Source organism: Pezoporus wallicus, unplaced genomic scaffold (genome assembly GCF_028554395.1).
Source record: "Pezoporus wallicus isolate ANWC-B61680 ecotype Strahan unplaced genomic scaffold, APGP_CSIRO_Pwel_v1 contig_3858, whole genome shotgun sequence".
NCBI lineage: Eukaryota > Metazoa > Chordata > Aves > Psittaciformes > Psittacidae > Pezoporus > Pezoporus wallicus.
Window position 1 is genome coordinate 2,466,743 of NW_026638754.1, and position 25,753 is coordinate 2,492,495.

A 25,753-nucleotide genomic window follows, 5' to 3' on the forward strand; every position below is an offset into this window, starting at 1 on the left:
TTCACAGAATCATTAGGGTTGGAAGGGACCTGTGGAGATCATCTAGTCCACCACTGCTGCCAAGGCAGGGCCCCCTAGAGCAGGTTACACAGGAATGCATCCAGGCGGGTACCGACTGTCTCCAGAGAAGGAGACTCCACTACCTCCCTGGGCAGCCTGTTCAGTGCTCTACCCACGGAAAGAAGTTCTTCCCCATGTTGAGGTGAAATTTCTTGTGTTTCAGTTTATGGCCACTGCTCTCTGTCCTGTCACTGGGCAACACTGAAAAGCCTTCATATTCCTTCACTGAATTTTAGAATGTGGAGATCAAAAAGAAAGGCATGCTTGAAGTCAGTCAGTTTGATAACAGAGTAAGTAATAAAAACAAGTAGTGACAACACAAATGGTGTCAAACAGCTTTCTTCCTGGTCAACCTTAACGCAGGTAACTAGGTGTTTTAACTGTGAGAATCCTTAAAAACTAATGAAAACATGTCTATGAGATGAAAAATAACAAATAGCTTAGGAAACAGCATAAATAGTCTTCTGTTTGCTTCCTACTTGAACATGCAATTGAGGTGCATACAGGACTGATGCTGATTCCCAGAACTTTTAAAGACACTGTTGAGTTACACTGGAAAACTGTAAATAATCCATTCAGAAGCAGAAAATGTTATATAAGATTTTTCCTAACTTTAGAATAAACATGGTGAAATTTAATTAATCATAGTTCTTCTTGTTTCTTCTTCTAGTTCCTTTTGCCTCCAAAGGTGGTTGTTCAAAATTCCTTCCTGCAGGGCTCTGGCACTCTTTTCCTGAGAGAGCTGTTCCTGTGTTTCATCACGCTCTTCTTCAACCTACAGTAATACAATTAAACTGCCTGCACCTTGAGAAAAATCAGAGCTAGAAATATCTTCCCATTGTCCTTTGTATTCTTGTAAATATTTTTGTTTCCTCAGTTATGATAAGCCGTTTATAAATAATAAATCTTAAATTTCTTCTGAAAAATTAAGAAATGCAGAATGTTTTTAGTAATTTAGAAAAATAACTCAGACTTTGCCTGAAATGCAAATGAAACCTAAATTTTGAAAAAGGAGAAAATGAATCCTTAAAAGGAGAAAATGAATCCTTAAAAGGAATTATGAACTTGCAAAGAAAAAAATACAAGAACAGACAAGAAAAAAATTAACAGACTACTTGTGAGCTAACGTGTTCTCAACCGTCCTCAAAATTTGGCAAGTTACCTAAGGCCTCTTCCATGAACAACAAAGTACCACCTTCTTTAAGCATACTCAAATAGAGTGACAATCAAAAAGAAGCAGAAAATAAGTGTTTAACTCATTGTTTAACGTACCTGTCTCAAGAGCTTTCTCAGTGTTATTACCTCCATTTCTAAATTCTTCGAGTGTAACTCAAGTTGCTGTTTTTCCTCCATCTCTTTACAATATTGATCTTCTTTCCTTCGGAGTTCTTCTCTTGTTTTCTCATGCAATGTCTCTAATTTGAGCATCTTTTCCTCTTCTTGTTTCAAAGTACATCTGGGATTAACAGAACATTTGAGAAACTAAAGCACTGATGTAAAAAGTAGATATTCTACATGATGAACTTGCAGAGACAACTCATTCCATAAAATAATTAAATCTTTTCAGATTCCTACAGTCTTTTCCAATTTCCTCTTTTCACTGTAATTTTTAACTTTTTAAGAAATTCCAACTTCATTCCATGACCCATGATATCACTGTACAAGACACCTAAATAAACCACCAATAGGTACCTCAGTAATAAAAGGAAGCCTAGGGAAAAATATGGGCTCTCTCTGGAAGGCAACGGGAGACCTCGCTACCTGGGATCTGAAAAAAGCTGAAGTACTCAAGGATGTTTTCTGCCTTGGTCCTCCCCTGCAAGTGCTCCAGCCACACCACACAAATAGCAAAAGGCAAAGGGCAGGGACTGGGAGAATGAAGAACTGCCTAGTAGAAAAAACAGGTTTGAGACCATCTAAGGAACCTGAAGTTGCACAAGTTCACGGGACCTGATGAGATTCATCTGCAGGTCCCGAGAGAACCAGCAGATGAAGTGGCTACGACATTATCCATCATATGTGAGTTGCGGTGGTAGTCTGGCGAAGTTCCCACCGACTGGAACGGGGGAAACATCACCCCCATTTTTAAAAAGGGAAAAAAAAGACCCAAGGAACTACAGACCAGTCAGTCTCACCTTGGCAAGATCATGAAGCAGATCCTCCTGGAAACTATGCTAACATGGACAATAAGGAGGTGACTGGTGACAGCCAACAAGGCTTCACTATGGGGAAATTGGGCCTGACAAATTTGGTGGCCTTCTAAGATGGGGTTATGGCATTGGCAGATAAGGAAAAAGTGACCGACTTCATCTACCTGGACTTGTGCAAAGCATTTGACACTGTCCCACATGACATTCTAGGCTCTAAACTGGAGATGGATTTGACAGATGACCACTCTGAGGATAAGGAACTGGCTGGATGGTTGCACTCAAACTGTTGCAGTCAGTGGAGACCAGTGACGAGTGGTGCTCCTCAGGGGTAGGTACTGGGACTGGTGCTGTTTAACAGCTTTGTTGATAGCATGGACAGTGGAATTGAGCGCACCCTCAACAAGTCTGCTGATGACACCAAGCTGTGTGGTGCAGCTGAAACACTGGAGGGAAGGGATGCATCTAAAGGGATCTTGACAGGCTCAAGAGGTGGGCCTGTGCAAACCTCATGAAGTTTAACAAGGCTAAGTGCAAGGTCCTGCTCCGGGGTTGGGAGAATCTGAAGCACAAACACAGGCTGCGCAGAGACTCCATTAAGACAGCCAGGGCATGCTCAGCAAGCTCCCCAGTGAGGCCATCCTATGATACATCATCAACAGAGGATATTTCTTCCCAAGTGCAGGGCTTTGCACGTATCCTTGCTGAATTTCATATGGTGCCTGCTGGCCACTCCTGTCTGAAGTGATGTGAACAGTGATTAAAAACTTCACACCATACATGTCTAGCTCAGGAAAATGGGGAAAGGGGCAATCCCAAATTTGACCTCATAAACAAGCAAGCACAAAAATGCTCTCAAATGTGATCAGAGCTGCACTACGTAGAGTTACTAGAATTCCTAATATTATACACCAGCAGCAGCTACAAAGAAAGAATAAGAAAAAACACATCTCAAGATATCAAGATGCCTGTACCATCAGCATCTTCTGGAACATGCGCACTGACAAGATAACACATTAGCAGAATGCAAGGTTACATACTTAAGGCTTTGGATATCACTTTTCCATTCCACTTCTCGGTGAGCCAATATGGATTTCAAATCTTGAGTCTCCTCCACTATTAATTTTGACTCTTCACTTTCCAATTTCCTTACTTCTCTCCAGACAGCTTTGTACCGATTTTTCTCATGTTTTATTTTCTGCTCATATTGAAGTAGTATGTTTTGAATTTTCAACAAAATAGAAGAACCTGTTTTGCGATAGAAGAGACACAAAGCTAAACAAACGCACAAGTACTTGCCAATGTATATATTATTTAATGGTTTGCTCTACTGAGTGTAGGGAACAAGGTTTTGGTAGTGGGAAGACTGCAAGCAGTGGAGAAGTCTCTACGAGAAGAGGCCATGGGCCTACCCCATGCCAGACAGAGCTGGTTCCAACACACCCACTACAAAGTACATCTGAGCCTCTCAGCCATGCTGGTGGCACCTAAGGGAAAACATATTTAGGAAAGGACAAAACCACCACACAGAGGAGAAGGAGAAAAGTATGTGAAAAGCAGCCAGTTCAGTGAAGGAGGGGAAGAAGGTGCTTCAGATACCAGAGCAGAGATCCCCCTGCAGCCCATGGCAACACAATGGTGGAGCAGGTACTTCTCTGCAGCCCTTGGAGAAGATGATGCTGGAACAGATATCCACAATGCAGCACTGTGGAAGACACCATGCCAGAGCAGGTAAACACTCCCTCAAGGACCTGTGGTGCATGGAGAGCACAGACTGGAGCAGATTTTTCCTGCTGGAAGGAGACACTACAGCAGGTATCCTGGGTTCAGCTGTAACAGTTTTCTCCTTCCTAGCAGCTGGTGCAGTGCTGTGTTTTTGCCTGGAGTCTGAGAATAGTGCTGATAACACTGATGGTTTTACTTATTGCTAAGTAATGCTTACCCTGATCATGGAATTTTCAGTCTCACGCTCTGCCAGTGAGGAGGGACACAAGAAGCTGTGAGGGAGCAGAGACAGGACACCTGACCCAAACTAGCCAAACGGGTATTCCATATCACAGCACCTCATGCCCAGTATATAAACTGGGGGGAGTTACCCAGAAGGCCAAATCGCGACTTTGGTCAGGCTGGGTATCAACTGGTGGTGGTGAGCAATTGTATTGTGCATCACTCATGCTTACTGTTTTCTTTTCCTTTTACCCTTTCAGGTTTATATCTCTCCCCTTGTTATTTCCCTTATCATTATTAAGATTAGTGGTAGTAGTATTAATAGTTTGCATGGTACTTAGTTACTGGGCTGCAGGATTTACATTCCTTTGATTCTCCTCCATCCCTCCAGGAGCAGGGGGGAATGAAGGAGGGCGTGAGCAAATGGCTGCATGGTTTTGAGTTACCAGCTGGGCTTATTCCATGATAGCCCCACTCCAACCACAGTGGTAGAAAATGCAGCTAAACCAAAGGACTAATCCGTGCCAATATCAGTTGCCCCTATAAACGAGGGGGAAAGCAAATGAGAGCCAGAAAGAGGAACTCATGCAGTGAAAAAAGATGAAGACCAATGTGCGTACTAGAGGGGATGACATCTGAACAAGAATTATTAAGAGTTCAATATTAATAGAGGAATCTGAGGAAGAGGAAAAAGAGGTAACTTCTCGATCCTTCACCTTGACTGAGCTGTGGAATATGCGAAAAGATTTCAGCCATCTGAAGTACATCATCACCTGGCTGCCCTGATGCTGGGACAATGGGGTCGACGGTCATGAACTAGAGGTAGGGAAGCCAAGCTGGGATCACTTGCTAGGAAGGGGGAACTGACAAAGTAATTGCAAAAGAGAAATGAGCCCTCAGCCTCTGGAGGCAGCTTTTGGCAGCTGTGACGGAAAACTATCCCTATCAGGACAATGTTGTGTCACTCAGGCAAGTGGACCATGATAGAGAGAAGCATCCAGTACCTGAGGCAATCAGCCATTCCAGAGATGAACTGTCATAGACCAGATGGCAGAAATACACCCATAGATCCAGATGAAGTCAGATGTAAATGACTCATCTGGCGGAAACTTATGTGGAGAGCACCATCATCATATGCCCACTCATTGGTATCTGGTATGAAGCAGCACCACCAACAGTGGATGAAGTGAGTCACCAAGTCTGAGAGTTCAAAGACAATCTCACCCCTTCCATCATTTCAGCTGTGGAAAAACTGTCTCAGGAGGACAAACAACTGAAAGACAATCTATGTGTAGCTTCCCATAAGTATTGATCTCAAGCTTTTTCAACCTATTTTGTCCTGTTGAGGAGGGGCAGTGAGAGCAGGTTAACCCCCACCTAATAAAATTTAAGCATTGTTTTAGAGACACAGTGATGCTTACATTTATATAATGCAATGTATATATATGCAAGCATTTTATGACAGTTGATTATAAATACATATTTAAGCAAAATCAGTATTTTGTTGCGCTATTTGACATAAGCTATTGAGGAGTGTGCTGGTTTTGGCTGGGATAGCGTTAATTTTCTTCATAGTAGCTAGCATTGGGGCTAAGTTTTGGATTTGTGCTGAAAACACTACTGATAATATAAGGATGCTTTTGTTATTGCTGAGCAGTGCTTACACAGAGTCAAGGCCTTTTCCAGCCCTCACACCACCCCCACCAGCAAGCAGGCTGGAGGTGCACAAGACACTGGGAGGGAACACAGCCAGGATAACTGACCCCAACTGACCCAAGGCATATTCCACACCATATGATGTCATGCTCAGCATGTAAAGCTGGGGGAAGAAGGAAAGAAGGGGGGACGTTTGACCTTTACACGCTTGTGAAGTGGGCTGATGCCGACCTCATGAAGTTTAACCATGCCAAGTGCAAGGTCCTATACCTGGGTCGGAGAAATCCCAGGCACAGCTACAGGTTGGGCAGAGAAGAGATTCAGAACAGCCCTGCGAAGAAGGACCTGGGGGTGCTGGTTGACAAGAAAATGAACATGAGCCGGCTTCAGTGTGCACTTGCAGCCCAGAAAGCCAACCGTATCCTGGGCTGCGTCAAAAGGAGCATGACCAGCAGGTCGAAGGAGGTGATCCTGCCCCTCTACTCTGCTCTCGTGAGACCTCACCTGGAGTATTGTGGGCAGTTCCGGTGTCCTCAAGGATGATCAGGGGACTGGAGCACCTCCTGTATGAAGATAGGCTGAAAAAGTTGGGGCTGTTCAGCCTGGAGAAGAGAAGGCTCTGTGGAGACCTCATAGCAGCCTTCCAGTATCTGAAGGGGGACTATAGGGATGCTGGGGAGGGACTCTTCATTAGGGACTGTACTGACAGGACAAGAGGTAACGGGTTAAAACTTAAACAGGGGAAGTTTAGATTGGATATAAGCAGGAAATTCTTTCCTCTTAGGGTGGTGAGGCACTGGAATAGGTTGCTCAGGGAGGCTGTGAATGCTCCATCCCTGGCAGTGTTCAAGACCAGGCTGGACAAAGGCTTGGGTGAGATGGTTTAGTGTGAGGTGTCCCTGCCCATGGCAGGGGGTTTGGAACTAGATGATCTTAAAGGTCCTTTCCAACCCTAATGATTCTATGATTCTATGATTTTATGTTTGGAGTGATGGTGTTTGTCTTCCCAAGTTATCGCTGCATGTGATCGAGCCCTGCTGTACTGGAAGTGGTTGAACAACTGCCTGCAATAGCAAGTGGTGAAATAATTCCTTGTTTTACTTTGCTTGTTTGCTTATTAAACTGTCTCATGAGTTTTCTCATTTTCACTCTTCTGATTCTACTCCTCAACCCACCTGGGAAAAGTGAGCAAGTGGCTCAGTGGTGCTTAATTGCCAGCTGGCGTTAAACCACAAGAGGATATAAAGAGTAAAAAGGTGATCTTGGTAACTTTTGATGACTGCCTTAAAAAAAGGTGAACTGTACTTTGAAGAATCTGCTTCTCAAGCTCTGACTAGACCAAGAATCAGTGATAAAGCAAGACATGTCTGTTGACATTATAAACAGACATCTAAGGCTAGGTGACATAATTTCACATTTTTTGATTCTAATCACAAAAGAATATTAAATAGAAATATAAAAATAAAATACCTAGGAGTGCAAAGAAATCATGTTTTAAAAGAGGAACAGCTGAAGACAAAGTGACTTGGAAACATACCTGCAGGATCCACACTGAGCTGTTTTAACAGCAACATAGCGTCTTCATAGGCTGAAGTTGGCAATTCAACATCCTGTGAAGTTGTGTCAGATGAGAGAGTTATATCAAGATCATCAGCTACATCCATTTGTATGCTGACCTACAAACAACACAGCATTTTCTGTATACAAATATATAGTATCACAGGTCAGTACAAATGCATGAATGATTCATTCTCTCATTCACAGCCCATAGATTTGGTTCAAATATGACAAAAGCTCACACTAGCAGCAATTTGTGCATCTGGTTGATCACTATGTAAAAGCTCTTCCTATTTAAGTGATTAAAAGCTGATGCAAACTATTTATCAAGAAACTAATTTTACAGTACCTTGTTCTTTTCAAACCCTGTTCTGGCTGCAGGTCTGGAAAACAGAAACATACTTCAGTACTGAAAGGCTTATTATGAACAATTATCTGAAGTTGCTCTGAAAACTTTCATGTAAGAATTTTATTAGATTTAGTTGAAGATTGAAAAAAAATTGTGCACTATTATGTCTACTGGAAGGCTATTTTCTTGACAAGATATTAAGCAAACAGTTAAAATAACTGTTCTCTGCACTTCACTCAAACTGACAGGAATCTTACAGCTAGACATGTGGGTTTAACACTGGGGGTTTAGCTCTCTTCAGTATTGAAAATCCTTCTCTTACAGGTCAAAGAACCTATAGGTCTTGGATTCTCTAGTGTATTGGGTCTGGCTGAGATGGAATCAATTTTCTTCACAGCAGCCCACACAGTGCTGTGTGTCAGATTCTGATCAAAACAGTGTTGATAACATATCAGTGTTTTAGCTATTGAACAGTGCTTGTACAGTGTTAACACCTTCTGTTTCTTGCTTTAACTCCCACACAAATAAGGTTGCGGTGGGCAAGAAGTCAGGAAGGGACACAGCAGGGGCTAAAAAAAAAAAAAAAAATAATTAAAAAAAAGGCCAGAAAACAGAAAAAAAAACCACCAAAACTGAGATGCCTGCAGTGAAGGAGTAATTCTGCTCATTTATAAAATCTCTCTTCTCCCTTTCTAAAATAAAAATAATTAAAAAATATATATGTATTTACAAAGTGCACATGCTCAGTTAATTATGCAGAATTTGTGCATATCTGACCGTACTAACTTGTCTAGTATGTTCAAAGCACTCCAAGCCAAAAAAAAAGTGCTTTTGAACACAAAGGGCATTCAGGTAGTATTGTCCCATGAAGAACAATCAATACAGGCATCAACTTTACAAAAAGCTTTAGCTTTCAGGTCAATTTTTATCATTAAGTAAGGTTTCTTTATATCATTCCTTATATTCAGCACCTTCCTTCATCTTGAGATGTGTCACTGGAAGGGCTATCATCCAGTACTTGAAAATTATTCCCACTGGAAGAGCTCAACTGCTGATTAGCTTCCTTCTTCAAAGTCCGTCTTTTGTTTTTCTTTGCAACTTCCGCATTCAGAGCAAGTTTTCTACATTAAATGGAAATGGAAAAACAATCACTAATTGAGTAACATACTTAAATTATGTCCAGAAACAACTGACTTAACTCCAAAGGTGACAGAAGATACAAGTATTTAAAAAAAACCCCTTCCTTAGGAATGAGCGGTAAATGTGGAATCTGATCTAGATTCAGGTAAGCTGGAACATATATCCTCTAGGGAGCAGAATCCTTTGAAAAACAAACAGGAAAAAAACCTCCTGATCTGGTTTACATAAAAAACATCTCCCTTCTTCAGACTTCAGAGATTGGTTTGGTAATATCTTTTCCCTTTTCCTGACAAAGACCATTCGAACTTAATGAAAACACTAACTGCATGAAGATAACTAAAATCACCTAGAAAAGGGAGAAAGCAAAGTAAACTACAAGTTCCTACTTTTCTTTTCTGGATAGACATTTCCTATAAAAATCACTGCCTTTTTTTCCGGTCTTCAACTTTGGTTTTGAAGACACATTTTGCCTCAGTATTGACAAGGAAATCCACAGGATTTTTTTTTAATCTTTTTTTTTTAAAGTAGGCAATAAAGCTGAACCTGTGTTATAAGCTTAGTTTTTTCTAATTTTTTTCCTCTAGATGTTTTAGAAGCAGTGGACTACTCAGTATGGCTTTCAGCACTGACAAAACTACTTCAGCTACTACAGTACCAGAAAAATCTAAAAGATCCTTAAGTACCACTACAAATAAGTTTACCCTTTCATTGGCATTTTAATCAGTTTTGACCTCTTCTCAGGTGAAAAATTCTTTTTGTCCTTTTCTTCTATAGCGCTTTCATTCTCCATTTTCAAACACTCATTCTTCCTTAGAGTAAGCTTCTGTTTCCTTTGCTGATCATCAGCGTTGCTTGGTGGTGTATTTAATTTATCAGGGTCATCTTGTTTTGCCATCACCTGCATTTTTAAACATCTTTCTTTGCTTTTGTCTTTCTCAACCTACAAAAACACATTTATATATTTCTTAGTTTTTCTAGAAGAGAAACACAATATCCAAGACAGATTCACGGTTTACCTCTAAAATAATGAAAAATGAATTTTTTAATTCATACAGAGAAGTATTCATAACAGAAGCACTGTCAAAAAATTACACTACAGAGGATATTAAGTCATTGAAAGCACTTTGAATTCACTCATGATTAAAGATGTAACAAGAACACAGCCTGTAAAAAGCAAACAATAGCGTGTATCAAAACATAAACAACAAAATAAAAACATTACAGATGGATAAAGAGTCTGAATGACTGCAGAATGTTAGTTGTAAAAGCACAGAGGAAAATCAACTGCAAGTGTGCTGGGCTACTGCTTCTTTAATGGGGGCAGAGGGAGGATCCCAAACCAACAAGCAGAAATGGTTTCACAGCAAACAGGAATCTTAGTGAAGGGCAATGATAACACACCATGCAGAAATCACAGCAAATGAATAGATTAGTCAAGACCCTGTTCAGAAGCTATTTTCATTCTCTGATTCAGAATCACAACTGCTGTAACTGTGCATTTCTTTTCACAGTAATGAATAACAGCTCACACTGGAACTGAGTGCCACCTTTTGTTAAAATGGAACAATAATGTATTCTGTGTTTTCCAAAAATGGGAGGACAACTCTTCACTGCTCTATTAATTGTATTTCCATTAAAACAAAAACCAATTAGCACAATGCATCTTCCCTTAATGATTAATAGCTAAAGTGAACAGGACCATTGATATGGAGAAAGATTAGAGAATAATGGGTAGCAGGTGAACTTCTACCTCTTTTTGCAGCTCTGCCTTCTCTTTCTCCAAAGCCAGGAATACTACTTGAAGCATTCCTATCTTACTCTTAAATCTTTGCATATCTTGTTTTAGTTGCTCATCAAGATTCCTTTTCAGCATGCCACATGACTGCTGAGCATTTGCAAAAGGACTTTCAATTTCTCTTTCTCCTATATTATTATTGCCAAGAAGGCAGTCGCTGGGAAGATCTCCATTAAACCCACAGACTTTTCCAAGCTTCCTTTCTGTTGCAAAAAGTGCATCTTCATCACTTGTAGAAACAGGTCTTATTTTAGGAAGAGCATTAGAAACATCATCCAAAATATTTGTTTTTAAGCTATGTCTCAGGGAGCATTCAGGATCTCCCTCTACATTCCTATTAGTTCCATTTTCCTTCTCTTTCATTTTTATTGTAGGCACTTTCTTTTCCTCTCCTGTTGCTACAGGCACCTTTGTGTTATCTCTATCATTTCTGCCATCTTCTTCATCTGCACTCCACGTATCTTCCATATTTGCATTTAAGTCATTTTGATCAGGAAGGACACCAAGACTTGGAATTACAATTTCCATTTTGGGTACTTTTCCACCTGACATAGGTTTAATATCTCCAAAATCACCTTTTCTTTCTAGCTTACTACTTGATTCTGTCACAGGAGATGAAACAACGGAACTCTTTGATTCTTCACTGAAGCCATCTTCTGACACTTCTTCCACAAGGGAAGTAGTTTTTCCAGTTTCATTAATTTCACCAAACAGTTGCTTCAGCTCTGCTGTAATGTTTTTAAAACTTGTTTTCAATGCCCTTTTTTCATTTTCAACCCACAGTTTTTCATATCTTTCTTCCCAAGTTTTTTGACTTAACTGCTTGTCAGCACTATGTGACTTCTCATCATGGTGTGAAATTTCTGCTCTGTCAGTCTGATTTTCATGTGCTGTTTTTTGTATCAAGTTGGTAATTTCTAAAATATATTTATCCTTAAGTAAACAGGTACAGACAGAAAAATTTCCAAGAAAAAGGAAGTTACAGTTAATCTAGGTAATTTCTGTTGCAAACTCATCCTCATTATGTAACAAATATAACATTTTGAGAGCAATTTTTATAATTAAAAAATAAAGATGCTAAAGATTCACAGTATCACCCAAAAGGAAAAACACTAGCAAAAATTTAAGCAAACTGGCTCTAAACAAATCAGTAGAAAAGCCAGTATCCAACATAATTACAAGGATTTTACCCTACTGTAAGAAGACTGCATCCAACTTCACTTCAATACAGCCTTCATCTATAGGACTCTCCTTTCAGCATTATACACTGACTGGTATGTTTTCTTTACCTTAGTGTAGAATACAATTTAACAATTCAGACTCTAATTCAAAATATTTGGGTTTACATACCTGTACCCCATAGTTTTCAGTGGTATCCTTGATGTCTTCTTTTGTAGCTGATGATGACATGTGACAGGTAGATCCTGAATAGTCAACTACAGCAAAAAAAAAACATTTCTATAACCAGCATGACTTAATATTACTTATTTACACTCAGAGTGCATCTTGCATCATCATATTTGTAAGAAAAACACTTAACACAAAATAACATAGCCCCTCAAATTCGTGAGCTCCTATACATATAACCTCCATAATTCAACATCTTTCCTTCAATAGTTACACATAGTTTTTGTGGAGAGGTCCTTGTCCTTCTTACTAGAATTGTAATGTGGCTGGATAATTTGAACCAGCAAGATTCCCCTCCACTGAGCATACAGCTCTGGAAGCATCCACAGGAAGGCATGGCGAGAAATACTGGAGCTTGATGAAGTCCAAAAAAAGTACCCCCACAGACACCACACTGATTTTTAACATCCTTTCAGAAAACAAAAGGAAAAGAACTCAAGAGAGCAGAACTAGGCACAGGCACCCAGTATTTGGTAATGTGCACATCGTAATAATTCCTGCTAAGTACAGCTACAGCATAATCCCAAGAATTACCCTTTGTCTCACCTGCAGCTCCTGGACATCCCTAGCCTGGAATTAGCCATAGCACACGCTCAGAGAACCAGTAATATCAAGAAGGTGTGTGTGTGGTTTGATATGTTGGTTGGTCTTTTGGGCTTTTTTTTCTTGGTTGCTTTGGTTTGGGTTTAGTTTTTTTTTGTTTTGGTGTTTCTTGGATTTTGGTTTTTTTTTTTTTTGGGGGGGGGGGGGGGGAAATGGGAGGGAGGGGTGTGTAATTGTAAAGAAAACTCAGGACTGCCTGAAAAGGGGAGATGACAGCAGTCACAGTGGAGGAAGCCTACATCATCAAGAATATTAGTGTTGAATGGCAGACTAGAGGAGAGAGCAAACACATGCATAGATGAGTATTTCAGTAGACCTGCTGCTCCCAGAACATCTTGCTAGAACCATTAATTTAGTATTAGGAAAAAATATGCAAGTAGAATGCGTCCATAAAACAACACTGCAAAGAGACAAGAATACCTTCAATATTCTCTGCATTTCCTAAACCAAATTCCTCCAACAGATCTGCAAAACAAATGAATCAGATGCTTTATTAAATACTCCTGTCCAGAAAGATTATGAAGTGAAACCCAGAACCACGTGAAGCGAATGTTACCTGATTTCTCCTGCCTATTTTTAGGAGAGGGCTTATTTATTTCTGAAACAGCTTCGGGAGTCTTTAACTACAAAAGACACAATCCAGTGATGAAAAAAAACAAATTCAAAGTAACTACATACTACTTAATAAGCAGAACAAGTAGTTGGTCTGAAGTGAACAAATATTTACCTGGGAATTGCTGGGTTTCTCTGAAAAGCCTGGCGGTAAAAAAATGTTTTGTCAAGTGTTATTTAATTGAAGGTATATTTTACTCCATTCAACATCAGTAGTTTCTACAACTAAATATTAGTTGCAAGCATTATTTCATCAAGACATTCAATTTCGCTCACCCTACAGCATTTGTATTACTATACAAGAAACTGACAATACATACTTCCCTTTGTGCACCTTGGATTGAGAAAATAATCACAGGAGTAGGACAATTCACATGAAGCAATAACATGCTTGTTAACAGAACAAGATGGAAATATTTAGTCCTTCTGAGGATCTGAATCCTGCTTTCATAAAGGATTATTCCAAAAGCCAAAGCTAGTCTGCTGCAATGGATGAATGTTCATGAATGAACAGTCCAACAGCACTACCGCTATGATTATTCTACAAGTGTTTAATGTTGAGAAGTATTTTCCTTTCCATTGATACAACAGAAGATATATGGGAGCAGACACAGAAATCTAATGCAAATGATTTCAGTGAGGTAAAACTAAGCTAGTTCTTATCAGATTATTCTGGCTTATCTTGAAAGAAAACAAAAGAGAAATATTTGGTTGTAATCCGCAAACTTTTTTTTTTAAATTATTTTTGTCTAATATTAAAGAACTTCTAAAAACTCCCCCACCTGTATATCTCACAACCTCTGTTTCAGTCACCTTTTAGTTTGAGTCCTCTCATGAAAAAAGTATAAGAAATGTTACTAGGAATGGCTCTACAGAAAAAAAATTATATATAAAAAAATCATTAAAAATCAAAATGTATTTGATTTCAGTAGACTTGGTGATCTAGCAGTACGGAAATACCTTAGAAAGGCTACCATAATCATTTTAACACCCTTTATACACTTCTTTTTTTCCTGTGGGTTTTTTGGTTGGTTGGTTGGGTTTTTGTTGGTTGGGTTTTTGTTGTTTTTTTTTATTATAATTCTTTAATTTAGTTTTTTTTGTTGTTTCTTTGGTTTTTTTTGGTTGGTTTTTTTGGTGGTTATTTTTTTTTTACACTGGTTTTTGACTTATCTACTAGAATCAGACAAAGCAGACTTCCATGACAATTACTCCACAAGTAGATTTAAAACCTCCTGGGATCTTGTAACATTTTGCTTCTAGTATACTGAACTAAAACTGGATTAGCTTCTTCAGCTATTCTGCTGTACCTCTACTACAAACAGGACTGACAAACTGCTTGTTAAAGGAGAAATCCTTTAAAAAGAGTTCTATCTCAACAGCAGAACTTTCCTGCCATCCTATGCTCAAGATGCTCAAGAGACAGTGTCACAAACTACAGGCAAAAAACTTTAGCCACAACACCTGAACTTTTAGTCACAATTTTAGCTCCTAGGCAAAGCAGAACAGAAAGCTATGAAAATAATAACCTAAGGGAAAAAAAAGCTTATCCAGGTCATAGCTTTCTTCTCTTGCATTATCATCAAAATTAAGTTTTCAGAAAGGTCAGGCCTAAACCACATATACTTTCATCAGTATGAAACAAGAACCTGAATCCAGAAAAATCTAAATGCATCCAAAGTACGCACATAATGCAAGCAAGACAACTTGCTTCAGAAACTGGCAAGGAAGAGCTGTGATAACTGGTGTTAATTAACAAATACAAAGCACTTCATTGCTGTAGCATACATCATTAACAGCATTTCTAAAACAGACACTCATAAAAGTTCACTTTAGCCTATAAATGCTTACAAACAAACATTTAGTCCACCAGGAAGTTACCATTGTGGTCCCCTGAAGAAGGAACCTGAGAGCATGCTCCATGTCTGTCTGCAGCTGGGAACACCACAACACATGATGCTTTTCTCAGACTTTCAGAATCTGTCTCTATAATCTAAAAACAAATGCATTAGAATTGGTACAAATGCATTTTCAACTCATTTCTATGCAAAAAGCTCCTGCTAAGCCGTCTTGCACAGCATGGTATCAAGTACCATAAGGGATGCAGAAACCTCTGATAAGATGCTTGGAAAGAACACATCAAGACATAGTGTATTGGAAAATCAAAGCAGCTGTGTTTTCAGATCTTAGGCATAAACCTCAAAACTCATCTAAGCTACTCTGTCATGTTGACAAGCCTTGGCAAACTGGACAGCCACAAAAGAGAATTAACATGGCAACTCAAGATGTGGGTTGTGAACCAGTAACTGCAGGTCTGTGGTGATCCAATTTTTGTACTGAACTTGTAGCTGACATTCAAGTTCACGCTTATGTTCCCTAGGGACATATCCTGCAGGGGTGAGTGAACACATCGCTACTCCCAATTGCAAGGGTGATTTGGGCTGAACAAAGTCTGGCAAGGCAAAGCTTACAGAAACTAAGGTTACCTAAGAAAAGAAAACAAACAAACAAACCCCAACAAAACCAACATTTTACTCCTGTATTTTTAAGAAGAGGGCAGGGAAGATTTAGATTTTCCTCATAAGAAAAGCCACAAGTGGTTAACTACAGCCAGCCTGTTTTCTTTCATCCCATTACCACAGACAGAAAGAACAAAAAGGGCAAACGCAGCCAGCATGTCTGGTACTTCTGTTGAACATGACTTTCAAAAAGGGACAAAGTACACCTGCAAAAGGTAGAGATAATCTATTCAGAAACACCTAACCATCTAGGTTGTAGACTGTAAGGGCCACCAGGTCAGCAGAATAGAGCTGTATGGTGTAAGGACAAAAATCCTGCCAACCCCTGTGAAAACCTCAGACTATTTTAAGTACCGAGAAACTTCACTGCTTCAATACTATACTAGAAACCAAACTCAAAAGCCAGTTTCTATGAGGCCCATGTCATCAAGCTGACCTAGCTTTATCCCAATCCTAACAAAACAGCTGGCCTACAGCAGAAGTATTTCAAGGGGCACCAGTTACCAAGATATGGCAGAAGTGGAAAAAGAGGAAAGAAGCCTCATCAGTGGTAGGGCCCAAGTCAGAAGCAAGCTCTCAAGTGCTTCTGGATCTTATTCCTGCTCTCCCACTCCCCACCCTGGTGGGAATCCCCGTGCTCCTCCTCTCATTAAGTACCTCAGAATCCCAGGGAGAGTCATCATCTTCCTCTGCTTCCGCTGCTGTCACGGCACCTAAAAAATGAGGTGAAAAGGGAGACACTGATTTTTTTTTTTTTTTATTTCACTCTGCCTTTCCCTGTCATTCAAGCCCTGCATCCAAAAGATGCACAGTGGCTCTATTGTTGAGGACAAACTCAGAATTGTTATTCCAGGGTTTCTTCTCACCCAGCCACATCATGGTATTTCCTTTACATAACCACTTCCTCTTGCCTCCTTTGCAGCAGAAGATGGCTATGCACAACAGCTGACAGCTACAAGCAACACCCAACACGTTTAGGTAACATTCCCGAAGACATCCCAGCACACTGCTGTCCTGTGGTACAGAGTTCAAGTCACCTCTCTCCATCCTATAGCTCTAAAATTTGGCATTCATTACCACTTTCCCCTGTACAGGAAGTACTGTTGAAACATTATCCAAAACATCCTCAAGCTAACAACACTAAAATCACCAACAATGCTCCTTTTGTCCTTCTATCAGGAATCATCCTCCTTGACACAGGGTTGCTACCCCAAACCTTCCCAGCAGCTAGACACCTGAGCACTGCCATTTAAAAATGTGCCTTCTCCTCCTCTGAGACCCAAGGCGAGTACCAAGTGCTCAGCTCTGACGGAGCTGGTAACACTTTCAAGCACACACAAGCGTGGCACTGGAGAGATGCTCTGCATCTTAAAACTGGACAAGGTGAGGCATCAGAACAGAACAGCTTTCTCTCAGCTTGACTAAATTTCACAGGCTTCAGCCAAGAGCAGTCACAGCTTTTCAATCTGACTGCATGGGCCAGAAAGAAGAATATTAATGTCACACAAGTCTTCTTTTTCATCTCCGTATTTTGTTCAGATCACTTCAGGGAGAGCACAACAAAAGCAAAAATGGCACTTGGTTCATATAGCATCATTCAGAATCGAATGTTAGAATTTCACTTCAAGAATAAATGAAACAGCACAAAACTACTTTCCTTCTCTGCCAGTGACCATGAGGACTCACAGGCAAGAAGAAAATTTGCTTTCTCAGTGTCAATCACCATTTCAGCTCATTTGCTGTGCATTAATACTTATAAAGGAATTGGGATCAGTATTCACAAACTCATTGCTCTCAGTAACACTGTCTTTAGAAGCATTGCAGACTTGACGGCTATAATTACAAGCAGAATTTTTCATACCCTCAACAACTGCAGTCTGTAGCTTTTCACCAACATCTTGCTTCTCCTGCTCCTCCTCGTCATCCCACTCAGACGATTTCTCCTAAAAAGATCAACCAAAACACTGCAAAGGGCTGAAAAAGCATCTTTTCCACCACCTACAGACTACTTGAAAAATACTTTTCTTGTTTAAGACAAATGTGAAACTTTGAGCTTTGTTCTACAAGGCCTTCAATTTTTCCATGGCAATCTGTATGAGTAGGCAGCAATGCCTAACACCATAAAGTCTCATGGCTGGTTCTGCAAAGCCCCCAAGAATTCCTCATGTCAGTCTAACACTAGCTTTAAGTTACATGATTCTGGAACATGCCTTCTTTTCCCCTACTTTTCTCTCAGGACAATCACTAGCTTTCTGCTCTCAATCCTATTTAAACTTCTTTCTGTATCCTCAATTTCAGCCATCACACAAGGAATTTTACTAAATGGCAGCAAATCTTTACAGATAAAATCTATACGTACAACTGAGAAAACTTCAGCCGAATCCCAAAAAGGACTACTGCCCTTTTTTTTTCCCACAAAACCACTATAACCAACAGGAAAAAATATATATACACATATATATATAGCCTGATAGTATTCTTATACCTGAGAAACCATTCTGCCTGGGAGTAAGGCATTCCCCAATATCAAAAAAGAATGATCAAAAGACTGATATATGTGAAGAACAGTATTAATAGAACTCCAGTTTAACATTTGTTTCTTACCTATATTACCCTTAGAAAATAACCTTGTGATTGAATCATCCCTATATACTCACTTTGGTGCTCGAGTAAGATGCTGCTTTTAAATTTTCTTCACACTTGTTTAAGCACAAGTTTTCACTGTCTTGTTTCAGTGCTTCACAGACTTCACCATCTACTTTTTCACATTGCTGTTCTTCAGTATCTTCATCATTCACACATTCAAGAACAGAGTTTGGTCTTTGACTTCCAAGTCTTGGGTTTTTTGCTGCTAACCAAGAACTATCGTCATTTTCAAAGCCATCACCATCACCAAAGCTTGACTTTTTCTCCTTAAGACCAGAGCTACCTGAGAGAGGCTGAGGTATCTCCTTTTTCCAGTTTGTCGTTTCAGAGCCTACAAAACAGGAGTCAGCATTTCTGTGAAACTTCTTATGGATCATGCTTTTCTTGTTCCCCCCTTCTTGTGTATCTTGCAAATTATTTAGATTTTGAAAGACAGCTTGTTTTGGTACTGACTTGCAAGATACTTCATTATTCATTATCTTTGGAGACATGGCAGTTATATTTTCTTGCGACCATTCGTAACATCTATCTATAAAAGATACAGGAGTATCAACAGACTCCTCCACCTTTTCATCAAGTTTTTTACTTACAGCATAATCACAGACATTTCCAGCTTCACAACAAGCTTTCCCTTCATACTTGGCACTACTAATGTACTCCAGTTTCTGATTAATTTCCCCTTTAGGCTCTTTTTTCTCACCCTGTTCCTCCTTCACTATGCCATTAGAATGAGCTTCTTCAAGATCTTCCTCCTCCTTTTTGTCTTGAGTAAGATCTTCATCCTCTTCTTCCTCTTCCTCCTCATAATCTTCATCATCATCTCCATTATCTTTTTCATCATGTTCCTCTTCCTCCTCTAGTTCCTCCTCCAGGCTTTTCGCATCCGGAATCAATAATTGTCCACATTTTCCTTTGCTTGCATTTGCACCTGACAGGGCTCTTTCTTTGAGGCATTTCTTTGGTGACTTAAGATTTTCAATTCTAGAACTATCACCATCTTTAAGCACAACAAAAGGAAAAATACATGTGAACAAAAGAGTTATGTAAACAGTAACAGGCACATTACCAGACTAATGCATACAAGTCATCTTGGAACTTCTGGAAAAGGAGCCAGATAAGTGATGGGCAGGATGGAGAATGGACTTGACTAGGAACAAAGGCTTAGGAGGGGATTAATATCTTAATTTTAAGGATATGACTTTTTCCTGAAATGACTAAGTCCTGTGTTTTCAAAATGCTACTTTTTTAGCTACAATGGCAAAAAAAACCCACACTACAAAACAAAACAAAACTACACCCAAAATAAACAAATGAAACAAAAAAAGACCTACAGAAAAAAACAACTAAAAACCACCTCCTTAGCAAGGCTTCTTTTATGTATCAGTGTATCATGCAGTCTTTTCCAAATAGCTTACTGTTTTTCCTGTACTGCTGGGAAGCCTTCATTAACTGTACCAAGTTTGGCTTCTGCACCTTCTGTAAATAAAGAAACCTGGTTTTAGTATATGTAATCATTAAGTAAAATTCAGCTATATTTAAGATCACAGTTTCAGAAAGCTTCCTGCAAATGTGCAAAACACAAGTACCTGTTGAGACTCCTAGACTTGATGCATAAATTAGCACCTGCAAGTACACTTCCTCAAATATCCCTACATTTCAAAACCATGCCAGAAAACTGTAACATTTCTATTTAAATCAGGGCAAGAAAATGAAATGTTTAAATATGCTTGCATCTCTAGCATTACTAAGAAGAGTAACTGAACTTCTACACCGAAGTTCCTCATCACTGCAGAATCCCAGTGCAACAGAACAGATGCTCCAGACATCACTGCAGAAGCTGATAATTCTTCAGAACATCAGGCTAAACAATAGGCATGAGAGCTTGTAGCTGGCAAAAGCAACACTATCTCAGCATTCAAAACAGCAGAGGGAAAACATGCAGTGTGAGATCACATGCACACATGAAATGCCATCTCATAGAAGAAAAAAAAGACAACCCATTTGAGTAACTCATCCATTGAGTGTTCTTAAGGAGCCTGATGAGGAGGAAAGGAGAACTAGGTAATGAAGGATTTCAGTAGATCTTGATAAATAAATGTCCTTTTTCTTTAACAGGATTTTATCACCAAATTCACAGGAAACAATAACAATGTTCAGAGAAGAACAGAACAAGTTATAACAGTAATGTATAGACTTTTAGGGTCTGCAAATCTGACTCAAATGAACAAGTAAAACAGTGTGGGTGTTTATCTCATCACCTCTTTGGCTCTTTTGCCCCAAACCACAGATCTACTGCATGGTCTGCCATAGATATGGATCTTTTAGGAAAAGCTCACAGCAGAAGAAAGGCTGGCAGGCCGGAGACTGCATCTAAGCAGAAAACAATATTGGCTAGAACTGCAGTTTCTGTCAATCCCAGAGAAAACTTGCCTTCAACTCACTTATTTTTACAGGACATTTTTCTTGTAAACACACCATACCTTGGGGGTAAAATTGAGTTCCTCCTCCTCGGAAGTATGCCAACTGTCATCACTCCCCACCTCACAGCTTCTTAAAAAGCAAGACAAAATGAGTATTGTGTCTCACAAATCATTCCTCAGGTAAGTGTTAAAGTGGCATTTTTAAAGTCTCACCTTATTGAGTCTCCTTGGAAAAACACGTCCATTGCTGTTCAAACATTAAGTGACACATTGAAATTAGATCTGACATGCTAACAATTAACCAGATGATACAAACATTTAACATGGGACAACTCTGCAGGTCATAGTAGTATGAAGTTTGGGGTAGTCAATTCAACACAAGACAGCCTGAACAAATGCATTTCCAAAACAAATACCATACATTAACTATATTAAACTAATAACATATTAATGTTAAATTAAATAAAAAAAAAAAACAAACAAACCAAAAAACCACAACCAAAAAACACCCCAAAAAGGCCAGAGTTGTATCTCCTTCAGACTCTAATATATATAGAAGTTTAAGAAACATCTCTAAGGTAAAAACCAAACAACCAAAAACTATGCACACAACAAAACTCCAAACAAACCAAACCCACCGAAAACCCCCCACAGCATGAATATACTACATCAGTAAGCAATTAACAAAATGTTGGTGGCTTAGCAAGACAGCTAGTAAATTAACTAATGCTGAATTACTGATATTACACACATGTGCACACATCACATACAGAGATTTTACTATCTTATGTAACATTATGTTATATAATACCAAGATTTGTTGCTCTACCCAGTTACACATTATTCAGACAAGGTAAATAAAATCAAAAACCATGATCAAAATCTAAAGCTTATTCTCAGGTGGAAGAATCACCAGCAATTCTCTACATTGCAGCAAAACGCGTATTCAACAGATAAAAGGCGCATAACCAGGGCATTCTATATTGCACTCCAAGCTTTCATCAGTGTTACGAAGCAGCTTGCATGTAGGATCACAGAATAAATCAGGTTAGAAGGGACCTCAGGAAGCCTCTAAGCCAACTGCCTCCTCAAAGCAGACTCAGCTATGAGGTCAGATAAGGCTGCTTAAAGCTTTAAACCAGTCTGGTCTTGAACACCTCCAAGGAGGTAAACTGTACTGTCCTTATCATGGTGAAGCAGTCCCTATTCAATTAGAAACACTCATTTCCATTTATACCTCTTTTATTTTTGCCTCCTATCATGCACCACTGGGAAAGCACCTCGCTTTGCCTTTTCCTGGAAGTTGCTGCTCGGTCCCCTTCAAAGTCACCTCTTCTCTAGGCTGAACAACCCCAGTTTCCTGACTTGCTCCTTGAAAGGCAAGCATTCCCGCTTCTGGTGAGTTTGAAAGCCATCCCCTGAACTTGCTCACTGTTCAGACAGAACAAGAGTCCAGCCTCTCCTGCCTGCAGGGCTCAAAACTATACCTAGGGAGCTGAATACAACCCAGTGAGTGCTGAGTAAAGGTGCACAATTACCTTCCCCAAACTCTTGGCTATGATGCTCTTAATACAGCCCAGGACACTGCTGACTACCTCAGTTGCCAGGACACGCTGCTGGCTCATTCTCAGCTCACCCTCTGCCAAGACACTCCAGTCTTTTCAGCAAAGCAGCTCTACAGCTAGGCAGTCTCAGCATGTTTTGTGACAAGTGGATGACAACCTAACTGAGGTCTTGGACAAAATCATTAAAGGAAAAAGAAAACAATGAGATATCATGCCTGAAGACATCTCCTCTACTACTAGTAAACCACAAATGAACATGGAAATTTTGGCTGACCTAAAGACAGGGTTCATGTGAAAATTTTGACGAGTACATTTCCTGACCCGAACAGGGTTTTCAGACAATGAAATACAATATATGTGGTTCAGCGTGGACAAGTCACGTAGACATGTCTTGTGAAACTTCCAATGCAAGAACAAGCTAAACCAGAAAAAATACTAACACGGACTTTGATTTTTAATGTTGCCTACTGCAAAGAAATAATATTCGAAAATTTCAATTATTTGGACATACCACAGTTTTGTGTTAACTCGCTCATTGCTGGCAGTCTAATGTACCTGTGAACCTCTCAGGCTGAATAAAAATCTGTCTCTGCGTGGATAGTATATAGCAGTCAGTTACGAACTCTTCACAGGTAGCTTCAGTTATATTTTCAATTAGTACAGTTATAATGAATCAAACCAGCTGAGTAAGTTATCTGAACTTTTGATTTTGATGTACAGCAACTTTAAGCAATGATCAAAACCAGGTCACATTATCCTTTAGAAGTCAACACGAAGTTTATGAGCTAGCTTTCACACAGACCTTAATGCCCTACCATAGAAACAGAACCTAGAAAATCAGCCTCTGGGGGCTGCTTATTTCAAACTTTAATTAAAGTCCATTGCCATTCTGGAGTAATAGAAGAGCATATTTAATAAATGAATAAATAAATAAATAAATAAATTTACTACTATTAATGACATAAAGCAGACACTCAATAATAAAGGAGCCATGCAAAACATGCAAACAAATAAAAGGCACCCAAATTTTGCTCTCACATCTAATTTTTAAAACCAAAACAATGAAAATAGGGACTTCCAGGATAATAAACATCATAGGTGAGTTAACATTTGTATTTGTTACAGCATGTTTCACATTTGAAGTGTTACTGCATAGAATACCTTTCTTTGATTTTCCCATTCTTGATGCCTAGTTAGGAGATTGGGGCATTCCTATACCCATTTAGGAAAAGGCATGGAAAGGACAGATGAAACAATGATATCAGAACAAATCTGTATTCCCAGATTTGGAAAACACAAGCAGTACATCAAAGCTATAGCAGTGGAGAATGTACTGCGAATATCAGCCTACTCTACAGCTGTAAGCACTAGAACAAAACCAGTTACAATCTACAGAAGTCTACTCTCAAGGGACAAACAGTGTAACTTAATTTACTTGCTCCATGTAAAATACTCATATTCCAGTATTCTGAAATACTGAAACAGTTTACCAGAAATTTACTGTCAACTTTGTATTTCCCTCAACCTGACTAGCCCCTGCCTAGCAGAGATTGCAAATGTAATTCCTTCATATTTGTAGAGTGCTTTCCACATACAACACACTTTAAAATCCCTCCCAAGCATCCCCCAAATCCTTAGCTACCAACAACTAAACTTTGGAGATACACTGACAAGAAATTTTGAAGGAAATCTTGGTTTTGGTACTCACTTTACCACACAACTTTGAGCCATTATGTTATTTACACTCACTCATCAGAAGTTACAGTTTTAGCATGTTTATTATCCCTACTAAAAAAGCAACCCAGAACTTCCTGCCTTTAACCAGCTCACCTTGAAACTTGTGTCAATTGGTATCTGATGCAAACACAGACCCCTCCTACCTCAGTTTAAAGATAGAAGTCCTGCTTGCATTGAGTTGACCATGCTGAACTGTTCACATATGGGAAGCTATGCCAGCAGCCACAATGCAGATACAAGTGGTCAGAACAAATACCCTCTTCCACTAGGCCTATAGGGAAAGCCAGAACTGAACCAAACCGGGTGCACTGATTGTGCGAGTATCACGCATGCATGTTTGTGTGCATATGCATGTCTATCTGTTATGGAACACAAGTTTTGGAATATAAATCACCTATTCACCTCCTCTACCCAATCCTACTTAGTAAAATTTTATATTCCAAATCAGAAAATGGTGTCATTCTGCGTTCTGCTACTACAGCTACCTTACACCAAACTTCTTTGTGACAAGGCCGTAACATTTGTCTTGAAGCAGAAGGGAGTCTTGCTTAAACTGATTTTACCACAGATACATTCAATGAATGTGGCAAAAGGACTCCTATGAAAAACACACCTGAAGAGGTAAAGAAGGGGCCTCAAGATGGTTTCTCATCCCTCTTCCATTTCCCAGTTCTCTTAAAAGGTCATACAGGACAACTTTTCCTGACCTCAGGAGATGCAAAACATACTGAAGCACTCATTTCTTTTCCAGGAACTCTATGATGAAAACCCAATAGTTTCTGTAGGGACTCAGGGAAACACTGAAGAAACAAATCACTAATATGCAGTGCAGTAGCTAAAAAAATACTGTCACTGTAAACTGTCCTGGGTTCAGCAGCAGCAGTCGTATTAGAAATCTGAATCTCTCGCCTTTAGAAAAATTGCATAATTATTATTTTCTGCCCAAGAAATTCTAACTTCAAATCTAAAAAGTCTGTAACTCAGTATGCTAGGACTGGAAGCCATTCATTTGGAGGTTTTTGCAAACCTGTTTGTGATTCATAAGAAGGTTCATGTTCTGACAAAAAGGAAGCATACAAATAAGCACAAGCCAACTTCTTAAATATCATAGAATATAATCATAGAATAATTAGGGTTGGAAAGGACCTTAAGATCATCTAGTTCCAACCCCCCTGCTGTGGGCAGGGACACCTTACGCTAAATCATATCACCCAAGGCCTTGTCCAACCTGGTCTTGAACACTGCCAGGGATGGAGCATTCACAGCCTCCCTGAGCAACCCATTCCAGTGCCTCACCAACCTCACAGTAAATAATTTCCTTCTTATATCCAATCTAAACTTCCCCTGTTTAAGTTTTAACCTGTTACCCCTTGTCCTATCACTAGAGTCTCTAATGAAGAGTCCCTCCCCAGCATCCCTATAGGACCCCTTCAAATACTGCAAGGCTGCTATGAGGTCTCCACACAGCCTTCTCTTCTCCAGCCTGAACAGCCCCAACTTTCTCAGCCTATCTTCATACAGCAGGTGCTCCAGTCCCCTGATCATCCTTGTGGCCCTTCTCTGGACTTGTTCCAACAGTTCCATGTCCTTTTT

General features: G+C 39.6%; 1 protein-coding gene across 1 annotated transcript in view; it reads right to left on the reverse strand.

Annotated features, from left to right (window-relative positions):
• The window catches only part of LOC130600687 (ankyrin repeat domain-containing protein 26-like), a 57,356-nt gene that overhangs the window by 24,172 nt on the left and 7,431 nt on the right, over positions 1-25,753 (reverse strand). Inside the window, 20 exon segments of the mRNA XM_057412201.1 lie at positions 701-835; positions 1,333-1,516; positions 3,248-3,455; positions 7,348-7,486; positions 7,717-7,750; positions 8,688-8,837; positions 9,558-9,796; positions 10,607-11,584; positions 12,002-12,087; positions 13,082-13,126; positions 13,218-13,284; positions 13,389-13,417; positions 15,155-15,266; positions 16,450-16,505; positions 17,654-17,735; positions 18,450-19,435; positions 19,854-19,914; positions 20,919-20,988; positions 21,072-21,105; positions 23,585-23,635. Coding sequence (XP_057268184.1) covers positions 701-835; positions 1,333-1,516; positions 3,248-3,455; positions 7,348-7,486; positions 7,717-7,750; positions 8,688-8,837; positions 9,558-9,796; positions 10,607-11,584; positions 12,002-12,087; positions 13,082-13,126; positions 13,218-13,284; positions 13,389-13,417; positions 15,155-15,266; positions 16,450-16,505; positions 17,654-17,735; positions 18,450-19,435; positions 19,854-19,914; positions 20,919-20,988; positions 21,072-21,105; positions 23,585-23,635 — 3,746 coding nt within the window.